Consider the following 14,429-nt stretch of genomic DNA (forward strand, 5'->3'; position numbering starts at 1 on the left):
ATTAGGTTGGATTCTCTGGTGCAGATCGCACGCTGCCCACTTGCTGTACACTTCAAGTTGTCTCCAAGTTGTGATTTGGCAGGTTTTTTTTTTACAGCAGAATTGCTCCTCTAAAATCGACTTTTCTGAGTGTTGATGTTGCGGGATACATGTTGCAGTGACCTCTGAACAGTGGATGTAAAGAACGTCAATTTGGACAGAGCCTTGGGTTTCTCTGCTGTTTGTTGACTTTTTCTTTTTACTTTTCTGTTCCCTAGAATCAGCTGCATACATTTAATGACGTCTGCAATAATGAGTCCTTGGTTTCTGACACAGAGACGTAAGTGCTTTAGTGATTTCATCCCTGTTTTCCCCATATGCTCTCCTAATTTCTAATTAACAGTATGAAGTCTTAGTTATGACCATATGTTGCTTATTTGGGGCGTTTATCCAATGTGGTTTTAAGAATTAAATCACATTATGAACAGTTTGGTATTATACTGATGCCGTTATGTTATTTAATGGACAATGGCATTGTCTTGTTATTGCTCTGGGAGGATTTCCGACTTGTCTATAAACATAGCCGTGGGCCTGTGAGGTTTTCTCTTTTAGATGCGATCAGCCATTCTGCCTCCAGTGCTGCACGTCCAGCTTGGCCATATATTGCATCTTGCCTCTGTTATTTTAGATTTCCTTCTAAATCGTGTTAAGTGTGTCTGACAAGATAGCTAACAGAAACTTCTTCCAGGTCTATAGCCAAGGAGCTTGCAGACTGGCTCATCAGCAATAATGTGGTAGAACATATTTTTGGACCAAACTTACACATTGAGGTTAGTGTTATTTCTTATTTATTGTTTTCTCTTTTCGGAAGATCAGGGAATCTTGAATATGATGTTGAAAAATTTACTGAACAAAGGTTTCTGCATTTTTCAGATCATCAAGCAGTGCCAAGTTATTCTGAATTTTTTGGCAGCAGAAGGTCGTCTGAGCACACAGCACATAGACTGCATCTGGGCAGCAGCCCAGGTATGTGTCCTGTAGCGAGAGACTGTATTTTGCCTGTGCCATTTTGTATTGACTATATAGGCACATGCCACTTGTTGCAATACTTGATACTTTTCTTCTTTTGCAGCTTAAACATTGTAGTCGCTACATCCATGATTTATTTCCGTCATTAATTAAAAACTTGGATCCTGTGCCTCTAAGACATCTTTTGAATCTTGTTTCTGGCCTTCACCCGAGTGCACACACAGAGCAGGTAGGTGGCGTTTCTAGCGCTAAGATACCTGATAATGCGCTGACCCTATCCACTCTGATTCTCATTAAATCACATTATATTGCATGTCTTTCTCAATATGTCGTTCTGTGGTTGTGAATTCCACGTCATTGTACAAATCTATGCAGTCAGGCCAACCCCTTGGACGCAGAGGCTAGGAGCACAAATGTTTCATCATTTATCTGTGTAGCCGCCACACCTGCTAGTTTTGAATGTGAAAATAAATCTTACATTTTAGGCTCCTAATCGCTCACCATTCTGTTATACCCCATGGTGATGGACTTCTAAGGATCCTATAAAAACATTACTACTAGTGATAACACCTTTTCCCAGCACGTTCATTTATCTGAGCATGCTTGTGTGCTAACCGAGTAACTTTGGTGTGCTCGAATAATGGGTTCTAGTCCCCGCGGCTGCATATCTCGCAGCTGTTTGACAGCCACAACACATGTGGGGATTGCTTGACTAACAGGAAATCCCTGCATGTGTTGTGGTTGTCAAACAGTCGCGAGACATGCAGGTGCGGGGACTAGAACATAATATTCGAGCACGCCCAAGACACTCAGTTGCGCTCTCTCCACACGGAGCCACTTATTACGTAGCATCTACACCTGAGCGCTGATCTTGGCTGCTATTTAAATATCAGTCAGTCTGACCGCAGCATTTAAATGGTTTCCATCGTTGCCATCCTGGTACTTGTGGGTAGTTTGGATTCATAGGAGACTGTTTTTCACTATATACTGCCATACTATGGTATTGCTTTATATAGTATAAGTGATCAAACGATTACAGGTTCACATCCTCTAGAAATGGGTGGGCAATTTTCTCGAGGGACCACATGAGACCATGATCGTTGAGGAGGGTCGAACCAGTGCACTAAAATTAATTTTATACCATGTGTATACAGGATGATCCTCCACGTATCCTCTGTATATACAGTGAGCCCCCACTTAGCCCCTGCTTACAGTGTGAGCTCCCACATAGTCTCTCTATATACAGTTATTCCCCATGTCAATTCTTTGTGTTTTTTACTCATTCAAATGAATGGGGGAAAAAACGCACACCGAAAGGTGTGTCAGAGTGCACATTTTACCCAGCGTTGTTTTGACGATGCTCTGGTTTTTGCAAGATGTACACTTATCAGAATGCCTTAAAGGGAATGTCGCCCCATTTTAGGCCGATAAGCTAAGGCCACCGCCATCAGGGGCTTATCTACAGCATTCTATAATGCTGTAGATAAACCCCCAATGTATCCTGAAAGATAAGAAAAACACGTTATATTATACTCAGCAGGGGGCGGTCCCGGTCCGGTCCGATGGGCGTCCGCGTCCGGCGCCTCCCATCTTCTTACAGTGACGTCCTCTTCTTTGCTTACTATCGCGGCTCCCGCGCAGGCGTACTTTGTCTGCCCTGTTGAGGGCAGAGCAAAGTCCTGCAGTGCGCAGGCGCCGGGAAAGGTCAGAGAGGCCCGACACCTGCGCACTGCAGACAAAGTACGCCTGCGCAGGAGCCGCGACAGTAAGCAAAGAAGAGGACGTCATCGTATGAAGATGGGAAGTGCTGGACCGGACCACGACGCCCATCGGACCGGACCGCACCGGGACCGCCCCTGGGTGAGTATAATATAACTTGTTTTTCTAATCTTTCAGGTTACATCAGGGGCTTATCTACGGCATTACAGAAATGCTGTAGATAAGCCCCTGATCGCGGTGGCCTTAGCTTATAGGCCTAAAATGGGGTGACAGATTCCCTTTAATATTTAGGTTAATTAACCTGGTAGGTAGATAAGCAGTCTTTGTTATAGAGACGTCACTAGCTCTTGGATTTGAGAACGGCTCTACTCCACCTCTTGCGAGTCTGTTAACAGACTCCGTTCCAAGAATCCAAAAACTGGAAAGATCAAACTACGCAAAAATGGTGTGAAGAGTTTGGAGATTTTTGAGCCTTGAGCATCTGTTGCTTGTGCAGTCGGTAGAGGTGAACTGTCCTTGGCTTCATCTGCACCAGATTCCTCTGGTTATGGTTTGTGGGGTCGTCGTATAAGCCAGCAGGGAAATGTTCATGACTGAATGACTCCTCAAAAGAGCGGCACCACAACTCTTCACCTGTAATAAATATACAGCGGATGCTATTTTATAGCTCCAGTTTTCTACTGCACTTTATACAAACTTGTTACTCTTTGGTATCATGGCAGAATGAGGTTTGAAAAGCCCATCCATATGTAGCAAAAAAATCGACTTGGAAAAGCAAGCAAAATGCAGACATTACCCAGATTTTCACTGTAAATTTTGATGACACCTGCCAATATGGCTTTGAGTTTATCACATTGGGTTCTTGATGTGACGCAGCCCTGGATAGGCAGCACTGCTCTTTGATAACCTATAGCCGATGTTTAGCTGACTGTTTTTCCCTTTTTATTTTGTGATCCTATAGACCTTGTACTTGGCATCAATGCTGATTAAAGCTCTATGGAACAATGCCCTCGCTGCTAAAGCCCAGCTTTCTAAGCAGAGCTCATTTGCTTCATTACTAAATAACAACTTACCAATGGGTAATAAAAAGGGTACGTCTGTACATGTCTACTTTTAATGATTTTCCGTCACACTCGCAGTGTATTGTGGAGTTTTCCTTGAATTGTTCTGGTGTTTTTAGGATCGCCGGCAGCCAGTCCACAGAGCAGCGACAACAGTGACACTCACCACAGTGGAGGAAGCGACATAGAAATGGACGAGCAAATCATGAATCGATCCAAGCATGTACAGCAGCGACTGTCTGATACGGAGGTACTCGGCTTTGTGCTTGTAGTTTTGATTTCGGCCGCCTCCTAAGGCCTGGCCTACAGTGTCGTAATGCTTGAAGGATGTTTCACTTTTATGTTGATATGTAATGTAGACTGCACATGCAGATGAGTTCAGAGATTGGCTGCAGCACTGTAGACAAAATGTCACCGCTGCAGCTGATCAACAAAGACTCAAGCAGCATACTGCGATGTGAACACTTGTTCGTCCCTTGTGCCCTCCCCATTTTCCCAACCTACAGGTAGCCGGTAACTGGCACAAAGGCGGCACACGCTCACTGGGGACACTGCCCCGGGGTTCAGTGAGCGTACCCTGAGACACAGATCATGCTGAGAGTGCGGCCGTCACAGCAAGGCCCTCCCCGTAATCAAGTGCCTGTACAGTACTCTGTACAGATCGGAATATGGAGTTTAAGTAGCAAACCTGAGCTGGAACAGATGAGGTTATATATAGGGGATGTGTGAAGTGTGACAGAATGAGGTAATGGAGTGGACTTTAAAAATACCTAAAAGTGGCGGCGCTACAGTTTGATGCGACATTTAAGAAATAAAAAAGTAACCCCCCCCCTCAAAACTGTACAATTCCCACAAGGCTGTTTGATTTTATTAGTCACATGTAGATAAGTGGCAATGGACTGACTCAGTGCCCTGTTGTCTCCTAAGCCCGCATATTAGATGTTCTGTTAGCCACCTTACATCGCTTTCTGTGCAGTGAAATCTCCCGTGTTATATCACTAGGAATCCATGCAGGGGAGCTCAGATGAGACGGCAAACAGCGGTGAGGATGCAAGCAGTGGACCCGGGAGCAGCAGCGGGCACAGTGATGGGTCAAGCAATGAAGTAAATTCCAGTCACGGCAGTCAGTCTGCGGGAAGCCCGGGCAGTGAGGTGCACTCGGAGGATATAGCAGATATGGACGCCTTAAAAGAAGAGGAGGAGGATGAGGAAGAGCATTGCCACAACCCACCAAAAAACAGCAGAGTGGTCGACTTGCAAAAGAGAAAATTGGAATCTCAAGCGGGTATTTGTTTGGGGGAGCCCCAGGGGGCATCGGACATGGGTACAGCAAGTAATAGCACTTGCCAGGACCTGGTTTTTAATTCAGAGTCTGTTCAACCAGGTGATAGTCGCATTCGCATCTTGGATGCCTGCTCCCACGCCGAAGATCATGATCACGACATGGCAGGAGAGATGAGCGGCGGCCACATGCAAGGCTCTCACGATACCTGCATCACCCGGACCGGAGACTTCCTGGGAGAAACTATTGGGAATGAGCTGTTTAACTGCAGACGGTTTATAGGCCCCCAACATCACCATCACCACCACCACCATCACCACCACCATCATCACCATCACCACCATGAGGGGTAAGTCTTCATTCAGGAACTTTATTTAGATGATTCTTTGTGATAAGAAGCCACAATGTCACATGGGATGCATCCCCATTACTCTCGTTACGGCACTGTTTTATATGGTGGTAGGCATTTGTGGTGCAGCACCTATACATTATGGCTCTGCACATTAGCAGTATCATAGGAAATTTACTAATCTGAGGAAGTTAGAAATCTCTTTATTTGCACAAACAAGCAGTGTGACATGCCCGCCACCACATTTATTACACAATTTAGAGATTCTTCCTTCCCTTGTGATGAGGGGTGCGGCTTTAGGAGCAACACAATGCGCTAGAGTTGTGCCCATTGTAGGCAAGCTGCCAACTTTTTCCACATGGCCAACAGTGCTGGGAGTTAGTGACGTGGTCTCCCATCAATGCAGCATGCTGCGTACAGAGGGTTTGCCATTGTTACCACAGAAAAAAAAAACCTTAGTAAAAGCTACTTTAAACATTAGAAATGTATGTTAGGCCTAGTTCACACTTATCCAGTGCCCTACACTGCGCCTACATCACGTTTTTGCTACATCTTTAAAAATGGATTCAGACTGAACCCGTGATGGGGCATCCAGTATAATGGGACAGATGAAGACACCTTGGACTCTTGTTTGCTCTTTGTTCTGGCGGTGTCCATATTTTGACACATGCACAAACACATAATCCACCATGCCACTGTCCACCTGAAAAAGACACAATAGTGGAAATTCAATAACAGAGCTAAAATGGCGAGCTGCCGGATATTCATTGCAGAAAGTTAGTTATGGCATTTAATGTTCTACACTATGTAACAATAGAAATATCACACGTTGCGGGAAGAAGGGTGGAGGCTTTAATTCATATTTGTCATACTACATATTGTCCATGTTCAAGACATGTTGTGCTCTCATTTCAGGCACATGGTGGACGACATGCTGAGTGCAGATGATGTTAGTTGTAGCAGTTCTCAAGTAAGTGCGAAGTCCGAGAAGAACATGGCTGACTTTGATGGAGAGGAGTCTGGATGTGAAGAAGAACTTGTGCAGATCAACTCACACGCCGAGCTGACCTCTCACCTGCAGCAGCACCTCCCCAACCTCGCTTCTATCTACCATGAACACCTCAGCCAAGGCAAAGCAGATTTATTATTTTCTTTTTTTTTTTTTTTTTTTTTTTTTTAGTTTTTAGGGTTTGTATGAGAAACTGAACATCATTTACAATATAAATATTTTTACATTGCAATTTATTTGTGGAAAGTTATCCATTTTCGAAATATCTGTTTTTGTTGTTGTTTTTTTTAAAAAGGGGGAGAGGCATTTCTGTTGATCACTTATCTCCCCCCACAGAGGATTACACATACAGTATGACCGATCCTTCTCTCCATCTGACATCTGCTGTCAGGACACTCTTGTGAACATTAATTGCTCATGGTCACCTAATCTGTGTCTGCATTTACCTTAAGGCCGGGTGCCCATGATCTGGAAATAGCAGCGCTTTGGACGCATATTTTCGCTGCGTTCTATTGAGCGCATGTAAATCTGCATGTGTTCACTGAACCGACCGGATTTACCGCATTCAATACATTCTATTGATTTAGTTTCTGTTACGGAGACTAGCGGTCTACAGTTCTGAAAGACACGCCGCATGTCCGTCTCTGTGGGTGATGCGCAGGCTGATACACAGAAATCCCATCCACTATGCTGTAACATCTGGCTGCTGCGGCTTTGATGCTGCATAAATACGCATTGTCAAAACCACAGCAATTCGTGATAGTGGGCACGTACGCTAACAGTGTATGGTGACATTTAACACATGCAAGGCAGCATAAAATATCCATTATACAATTCAGATGTCGTAGTGAATATTTACTCATCTCCTTTATATGTTCTCCGCAGGTCCCTCTGTTCATAAACACCAGTACAACAGCAATGCCGTGGTGGACATCAATCTAGATAATGTATGTAAGAAGGGCAACACGCTGCTGTGGGACCTGGTGCAGGATGAGGACGCTGTGAGTTATCATTTACACTTTTGCAGTGTATGGATTTGATCATTATGTTTATAGTTTTGTCTGTCACTATATACACCTTTCTGATTTTGCAGGTTCACCTTTCTGAAGGGTTAATAAATGAAGCAGAGAAACTTCTCTGCTCATTAGTTTGCTGGTTTACGGATAGGCAAATTAGAATGCGTTTCATTGAGGGCTGCCTAGAAAACCTGGCTAATAATAGGTAAGGAATAATAATACAGATCATCATGTGTTCTATAGGTTTATGTTTTCATCATGTTCAGAGAAAACCAATCTATACTTTGATTTCATGTGCTGTGACAGTGACACAGCCGCTACACAAACAGCTGATCAGCCGGCACGCTCCATGTATCCGGGTTCCCTCTGCAGCTTATTCAGCAAGCGCTATAGCTTGCCGAATAAGCAGGGACTCGATCAAATTCATTCAATTCTAGATACTACACTTTCGCTTACCATTGGCTTGAATAGGAGTTGCATGTGCAGTACCCTTCTTGGCCACTGTCATAAGATGGAGCAGATCCGCAATTGAGCAGTTCCCGGTCGGTGGCCACCACAACCAACACAAAGAAAAGCTCATCAGCAGGGATGTAATGTTTCGGACCATGACTGATCAGACATTGATGACGTATACTAAGGATAGGTCATCATTGCTAAAATAGTGAAAAAATATAATTAACACCTCTATACTAGTAAAATATCCAACTTTTATTACCTGTGGTCCTACACCCTGCCAGTCTGTGCCCCACACTGCATGTTGTGGTATAGAAGTAAATACTTAAGATAGATTGTCACTTAGTAAGTCAAACATTGCATATTACAAGAGCAGTGTTTGATATTTAGTCTTTAAAAAATAAATAAATAAAAATCTTTTCAGAATTTAGATTGGGTCTGACCTGTTCTTAGCTGTTCCTCTGGATTTTGGTGTAGAAAATGTCACACAGTTTATGAAAATACAACTGCAGCTTTTTGACCACTCAGAAAAATAATCTTTATTGTCTTCAAGAGAAAAAAAAGTAAAACTGCTGTAAGAAAATGCCGCACATAGATTTACATCCACTGGAAATGAACATGAATGTTCCCTATCCAAAATGTATAAACATGTCTTATACTTTCTCGGTGAACACTAGATTTACTGCATTTCCATTGATTTATATACGGTATAAGATTATGACCCCTTGATAATGGTTTTCACTTTCTTGTTTTCAGGTCTGTAGTTGTGTCTCTTCGACTCCTGCCCAAGTTGTTTGGTACCTTTCAGCAGTTTGGAAGCAGTTATGATACCCACTGGATAACCATGTAAGTTACAAAAGACCCCATCCCCCTGCCCACAGCAGTTTCTTCAGAGACTGCAAATGTCTGCTGTGGAACAATCTATTCACCTGATAGTCCACCCACAATCTCCACAACAAGGCCCCTTCCTTGTTCCAGTTCTGTTCTTCACCCTTTCTAACTTTCGGATTTACTATAAGTATAGCAACATGGCAGATGCTAAGGCAGACTACTTACACAGGTTATGGTCCGTCTCACAGAAGACTTTTTTGTAAAACTGCAATACTCTTCTATTCTGTAAACACTCCCAACTTTCTGACTCCGTTATGGAGCCTGCACCACATAGTCATGCCTCCAGAATTATAGGTAGTAGTTATCAGCTCATCTCCTATATTTAAGTGGTCTTTGTTAAGCTCTGCCAATCAAAGAGATGCAGCCATGCCATTAAGAAACTATGTCCTGTATGCATCCAGTTTTTAGTAGGGCCAGTTTAGTCTCTGACTTTTTATTTCTTTGCAGGTGGGCAGAGAAGGAATTAAACATGATGAAGCTGTTCTTTGACAATTTGGTGCACTACATCCAGTCTATTCGAGATGGGAGACACAAGCATGTTCTGTAAGTTTTTGTGCGTCAAATGTGTGTAATATATATGGAATTGAGCAGAGTGGATTTTTCTCTCTAAATATCAGCTATCCACGGGACCCTTGCTGATAAGTGAATGAACCTGCGGAGCTCATGCTGGATCACTGTTTATTTCTATACGTTATTCCAAACCTTGTGGATTGGTGCAAAATGTATTTATTGGCAGTACCCATTTCAATGACCGTTTTCCAGAATTGATTCACTATTGTATGCATGTTAGTCTTTTGTTCCAATACAAGTTTAATGAACTTGGTAAAAAGGCAACATAAAGTAAACTGTCCTGGTTCCTGCATGTACCCAGCACGCTAATGATTACATTTATGTCTCTGCAGAAATCTGCTTAGTTTCTTTGATATGTTAACATTTGGGTATGGGTCAATGTAAGCAGTGACAACTCACAAAATGATATTGAAATTGTTACCGTTCAGGTACAGCCACAGTGCAGAGGTCCAGGTTCGTCTTCAGTTTTTAACATGTTTGTTCTCAACGTTGGGATCACCAGATCATTTTAGTAAGTATTCGGCACATTTCCTTTTATATATTTCTTTCAGTATTGTTACACTATCTGCTGCTTGACACTGCTTCCAGTAGTCATGCAAAATGGACGACTCCAGGTTGCTCATTTAGAAACTCTTAAAGTATTTCCTCTTTCCTTTTGTTAGGATTGAGTTTAGAGCAGGTGGATATCCTGTGGCACTGCCTAGTAGAAGATTTGGAGTGCTATGATGATGCTTTACATTGGTTCCTAAATCAGGTGCGCAGCAAAGATCAGCATGCCATGGGGATGGAAACTTACAAGCATCTCTTCTTAGAAAAGGTAATTGAATTTGTACTTCTTTTTATTTGACATGACCGTCAGCAGACCATGGTTGGATCAGAATACACTGCTTGACCCCTGGGTCTCCTTACCTGAACTACCCGCCTCATGCAAACGATAAATCACTAAAGAGATAAATATTACTCAAAATTCTTAAAGGGGTTTTCCGGTCTTAAGCTATAAGTCTGCCTTCACACTGTGACAGCAGACTTGTGAATTTTAACATTGTGCACTGTGGGGATACGCTGGGAGCCGGTGGTCATATGACCGCAGGTATGCAATTTGCATACTCCCCGCCACATTCCAACTAAACTGTATTCGCCCTCGTTTAATACACTTACATTGAGTGAGGTCGTGCACGTTTAGTTGGCATGTGACCGCATGTATGCCAATCACATGCTTGGTCATGTGCCTACCGCTCCGGTCACCGGAGAATCCTCACAGCGCACGATGTGGGGATTCCCAAGTCTGCAGTTATGCTTGTAGCTTACACCCAGACTACCCCTCCAAGTGTATGCACACACAAAATGTATGATGTATTTGTATTTGTAGATGCCACAGCTGAAACCTGAAACTATTAGTATGACAGGCCTCAACCTGTTCCAACATCTGTGCAATCTCGCTCGGTTAGCAACTAGTGCCTACGATGGTGGCTCAAACTCGGAGGTAAGTAATAATCCTTGATGATCAGATTTCTTTAGGTTGCATGTTCTCAGTATCACAACAAATTTACAACTTTAAGCTGTGCAATTTGTTTAATAATGGCATTTCTAACCTACTTCTATCTAGTTATGCGGAATGGACCAGTTTTGGGGCATTGCTCTAAGAGCACACTCCGGAGATGTCAGCCGCGCTGCAATCCAGTACATTAATTCTTATTACATTAATGGTAAGGATAACTTTGACTTAAGTTGCAAGTACAATTTAAAGGAATTACTTTGTGTTTAGTATCACGAATTGCCTCGGCTTACTCCAATTGTTTTTTTTAGTTCTAAATCGATTTTTAATAATTTTTTTTTTAAAGGTAAAACAGGGCTAGAGAAAGAACATGAATTTATTAGTAAATGTATGGAAAGCCTTATGATTGCATCTAGTAATCTTGAGCAAGACGCGCAGTCGAGCCTGACGATCATTGAACGAGGGCTGTTGATGCTGAAAACACACCTTGAAGCTTTCAGGAGACGGTAAGCAGCTGGGCATTAATGCATCTTACTACTTTTAACAGATTTACCTCTTTGTCGAGAAGAGGCATTATTCTCTCTTTGCTAAAGAATACGGTAGAATAGTGAATGTTTGGACTGATTTACCATGGATTAAACTTGCTTTTAAGTAGGTGAATACAAAAGAGGAATTTTTTTTATACTCCCTGTGTAAACTTTTTATGGTGTTTTTTTTTTCCCCCTTCCTTTTTTGGCATCTAGAGGCGCCAAAACTAAGGATAAGACAGTCAGCTTCTACATAGACTTTTGCTGACCCCCCCCAGCACTAAGCTAATCAGTTTATTACTGGCAGTAGGGAAAGTAACAGCAGGTCAGAAAGCTCAGAGACCACCTCAAGAGAAGAGATAGCCCTAATATCAGCAGGGCGACTAAACAATAATGTAGCAGGTCCTGTGTCCTCCAATGTCTCTCTGGGTTGGGAAGGAGAGTGGCAGAAAGCTAGGAGGGAGGAAGTCTGTTGAGATTGAAGGCCTATACTACCTTAGGAAGGAAGTACCCGTACGTACTTGCCAGTCACTTGCAGGTGGAAAGTTTGCAAGTTCAGTTCACCTTTCAGGAAAGAAAAAAAGGGAAATAAAAGGTCTGTACATGGGATTTGGAGGCTAACCGCTCCTGGAGAAAAAAATTACACAGCGTGATGTGGCCCTTCAGGGATTTGGAGGGCCAGGTTCTCTTCAAGGATTGATAAAAAGGAGTTCAAAATAAAACGAAAAGACCATGGAGACCTGTTTTTGCTTACACTGATGGAAATAGGCCTTCCACGTGCAGTGGTAAATGGAGAAAAAGGCTTCCCTGCCTTGCAGGTTTTTGCTATGTAATATGAGAAGCATGATGTAGGGGCAGAGACCCTAATTCCAGCACTGTATAATCCTGCTCACACCCCTGATTGGCAGCTTCCTTTGTACACTGTGCATAGTGGGCAAGCTGCCAATCTAGGGTAGGAGGGGGTTACACGGATTAGCCTGACAGGTTTGCACACCACACCTAATCCATTAGTGATAAACTGCTGGTAAAACATGGATTGGATTGACACTACAGCAAGCTGCTAAGCAAGTGACATATCCCTGGATTCAGGCTCTCTGCTCCTACAGAGTAGAAACTTGAATTAGAGAGTGGGGAGGACTGTACCAGAATAATTGGCTACATTAGGATGAAGGGGAGCTCTTATCATAAATGTAGAGGAGACGACTGCTCTGACCCAGTTGGGTGTAATGCGTAATGGAAGGAGGTGTCGTCTAACTGAGGAGGAAACCATGGTGCTGGCACCGTCCATGCAGAGAGGGTCTGCTCCACAGGTGGAGTAATGATCTGCATCCAAATTAGAGCCAGAGTCTGAGGATCTTCATTGGGTGAAGAATGGTCCGCAGGAGCACAGGAGTGGACCGATGAGGGCCCGTAACACTTAGTCAGGGCCACAGTGAATCGTGAGGAGGTCTGAGTACTTGCCGGCACTGTATGGTTTTGTCAAAGTTTGATAACAATGACAATGGAATGAGAAATCCTGATCAACTCTTTCTGAGAGTTCTGAGACTTTTTTTGGGAGGGAAAACAATGGGCAGAAGGGGTGGATATTTTGGGTTGGTTGCAGGTGGGCTAGAGGACGGGGATAGATGAATTAAAGTGACTAACCACTACATTAATGCATTCTGTAGATTTACTGTTCGGTTTCTTTGCTAGGTTTGCCTATCATCTGAGGCAATGGCAGATTGAAGGGACTGGTATCAGCAGTCACTTAAAGGCGCTGAATGATAAGCAGTCGTTACCTCTGCGAATTGTGTGCCAGCCGGCAGGACTTCCAGATAAGGTTAGGGTGCTACTTTTCTTGCGTTGATGGGGCTTGTATTAAGGGTATGTTTGTTGTCTGACCTGCAGCCATTAAACGACTACCGGTCACATACATGAAGCTGAAAAGTGGTCTGATTAGATTAAACCTTCCGACTGCACCACCATGTGCACATAACGATCGATAAAAGAATATCCATCTTCTCAGTAGCACACGTGCTGCTTGCACTGGACAATGTGCTGTCGGAACAATTATTTTTAAGCATGCTTAATCCTTTCACCCAAGGAACCAGCATTTTTCTCACTGGACAGATAAGCAGCCTGTTTAAACTACATGATTATCATGAAACGAGTGTTCCTAGGAGGGTTCGTTCCCAATAATCTGCCAATGTGCCCTTACCCTTCATTTTGCTGAATAGGATTTTTTTTCTTTGTTTCTTAGATGACGATAGAAATGTATCCAAGTGATCAAGTAGCTGACTTGCGGGCAGAAGTAACACACTGGTACGAAAACTTGCAGAAAGATCAGATGAACCAACAGCCCCAACTTCAGGAATTTGGGCAGAGTAGCCGTAAAGGAGATTTTCCTGGTAAGCATTTTTTGTTTTTTATACTGGCGCATGAAGTTTTGCTGTAAATGAAAGCCTGCCTGTTTAGGATGCTTTAACTGTTTTTTTTTACTTAGCAAATTACCTTTTTTCGGGTTTCATAATGGGTTAACCAAAAAACATTTTGGATTAAAAAGGACAACAAACTATGCATAAATCAATGTTACCACCAATTAAAAGAAACCTTGTAATGTGTGCAATGAGAGAAATCTGCTTCCTTTCCCACTTATCAGACTCTTCTCCCCTCCGCCTGCCTCCTGAATTCACCATCCACCCAAAAGAAAGCGGCTCAAGTCAGGTCTTGCTCAGAGGAGATGATGACTGCAGCCCATTATCCTTAATGCAGAGGGGGAGGAGAAGGGAAAACACAAAAACACATCCTGCAGGATTTTCTAACAAGTGTTTTACCTCACATCAGAGTTTGATTCGGATCAAGACTGCTCGGCTCTGCTGTGTAATGTCGTCCATGTTGCTGCAGCTTGTCTGTGAGCTAAAAAGTGAATAGGAAGTGTTTCTGCACTCTCCGGATTAAGTCACACATAAATTAAACTGTATATGTGGTTGTTTGAGACAACACTTCTAGAGCTTCAAAACCAGACGCCGCTGCTTCCATGAACAGTAGAATTATATAACAGGATAGGATT

General features: G+C 43.1%; 1 protein-coding gene across 2 annotated transcripts in view; it reads left to right on the top strand.

Annotated features, from left to right (window-relative positions):
- Nucleotides 1-14,429, top strand: part of USP34 (ubiquitin specific peptidase 34) — a 260,330-nt gene that overhangs the window by 100,197 nt on the left and 145,704 nt on the right. Inside the window, exons 8-27 of one of the 2 annotated variants that reach the window (XM_077282723.1) lie at nt 258-319; nt 728-809; nt 913-1,005; nt 1,112-1,237; nt 3,689-3,818; nt 3,908-4,038; nt 4,791-5,073; nt 5,173-5,419; nt 6,335-6,549; nt 7,314-7,429; nt 7,522-7,649; nt 8,654-8,743; nt 9,236-9,331; nt 9,787-9,869; nt 10,021-10,175; nt 10,728-10,841; nt 10,965-11,064; nt 11,200-11,359; nt 13,073-13,199; nt 13,620-13,767. In XM_077282723.1, the coding sequence (XP_077138838.1) occupies nt 258-319; nt 728-809; nt 913-1,005; nt 1,112-1,237; nt 3,689-3,818; nt 3,908-4,038; nt 4,791-5,073; nt 5,173-5,419; nt 6,335-6,549; nt 7,314-7,429; nt 7,522-7,649; nt 8,654-8,743; nt 9,236-9,331; nt 9,787-9,869; nt 10,021-10,175; nt 10,728-10,841; nt 10,965-11,064; nt 11,200-11,359; nt 13,073-13,199; nt 13,620-13,767 (2,686 nt within the window). Of the gene's footprint in view, nt 1-257; nt 320-727; nt 810-912; nt 1,006-1,111; nt 1,238-3,688; nt 3,819-3,907; nt 4,039-4,790; nt 5,420-6,334; nt 6,550-7,313; nt 7,430-7,521; nt 7,650-8,653; nt 8,744-9,235; nt 9,332-9,786; nt 9,870-10,020; nt 10,176-10,727; nt 10,842-10,964; nt 11,065-11,199; nt 11,360-13,072; nt 13,200-13,619; nt 13,768-14,429 lie in introns of both variants that reach the window. The other variant, XM_077282722.1, reaches the window with a different exon arrangement.

This window comes from Ranitomeya variabilis, chromosome 2 (assembly GCF_051348905.1).
Source record: "Ranitomeya variabilis isolate aRanVar5 chromosome 2, aRanVar5.hap1, whole genome shotgun sequence".
NCBI lineage: Eukaryota > Metazoa > Chordata > Amphibia > Anura > Dendrobatidae > Ranitomeya > Ranitomeya variabilis.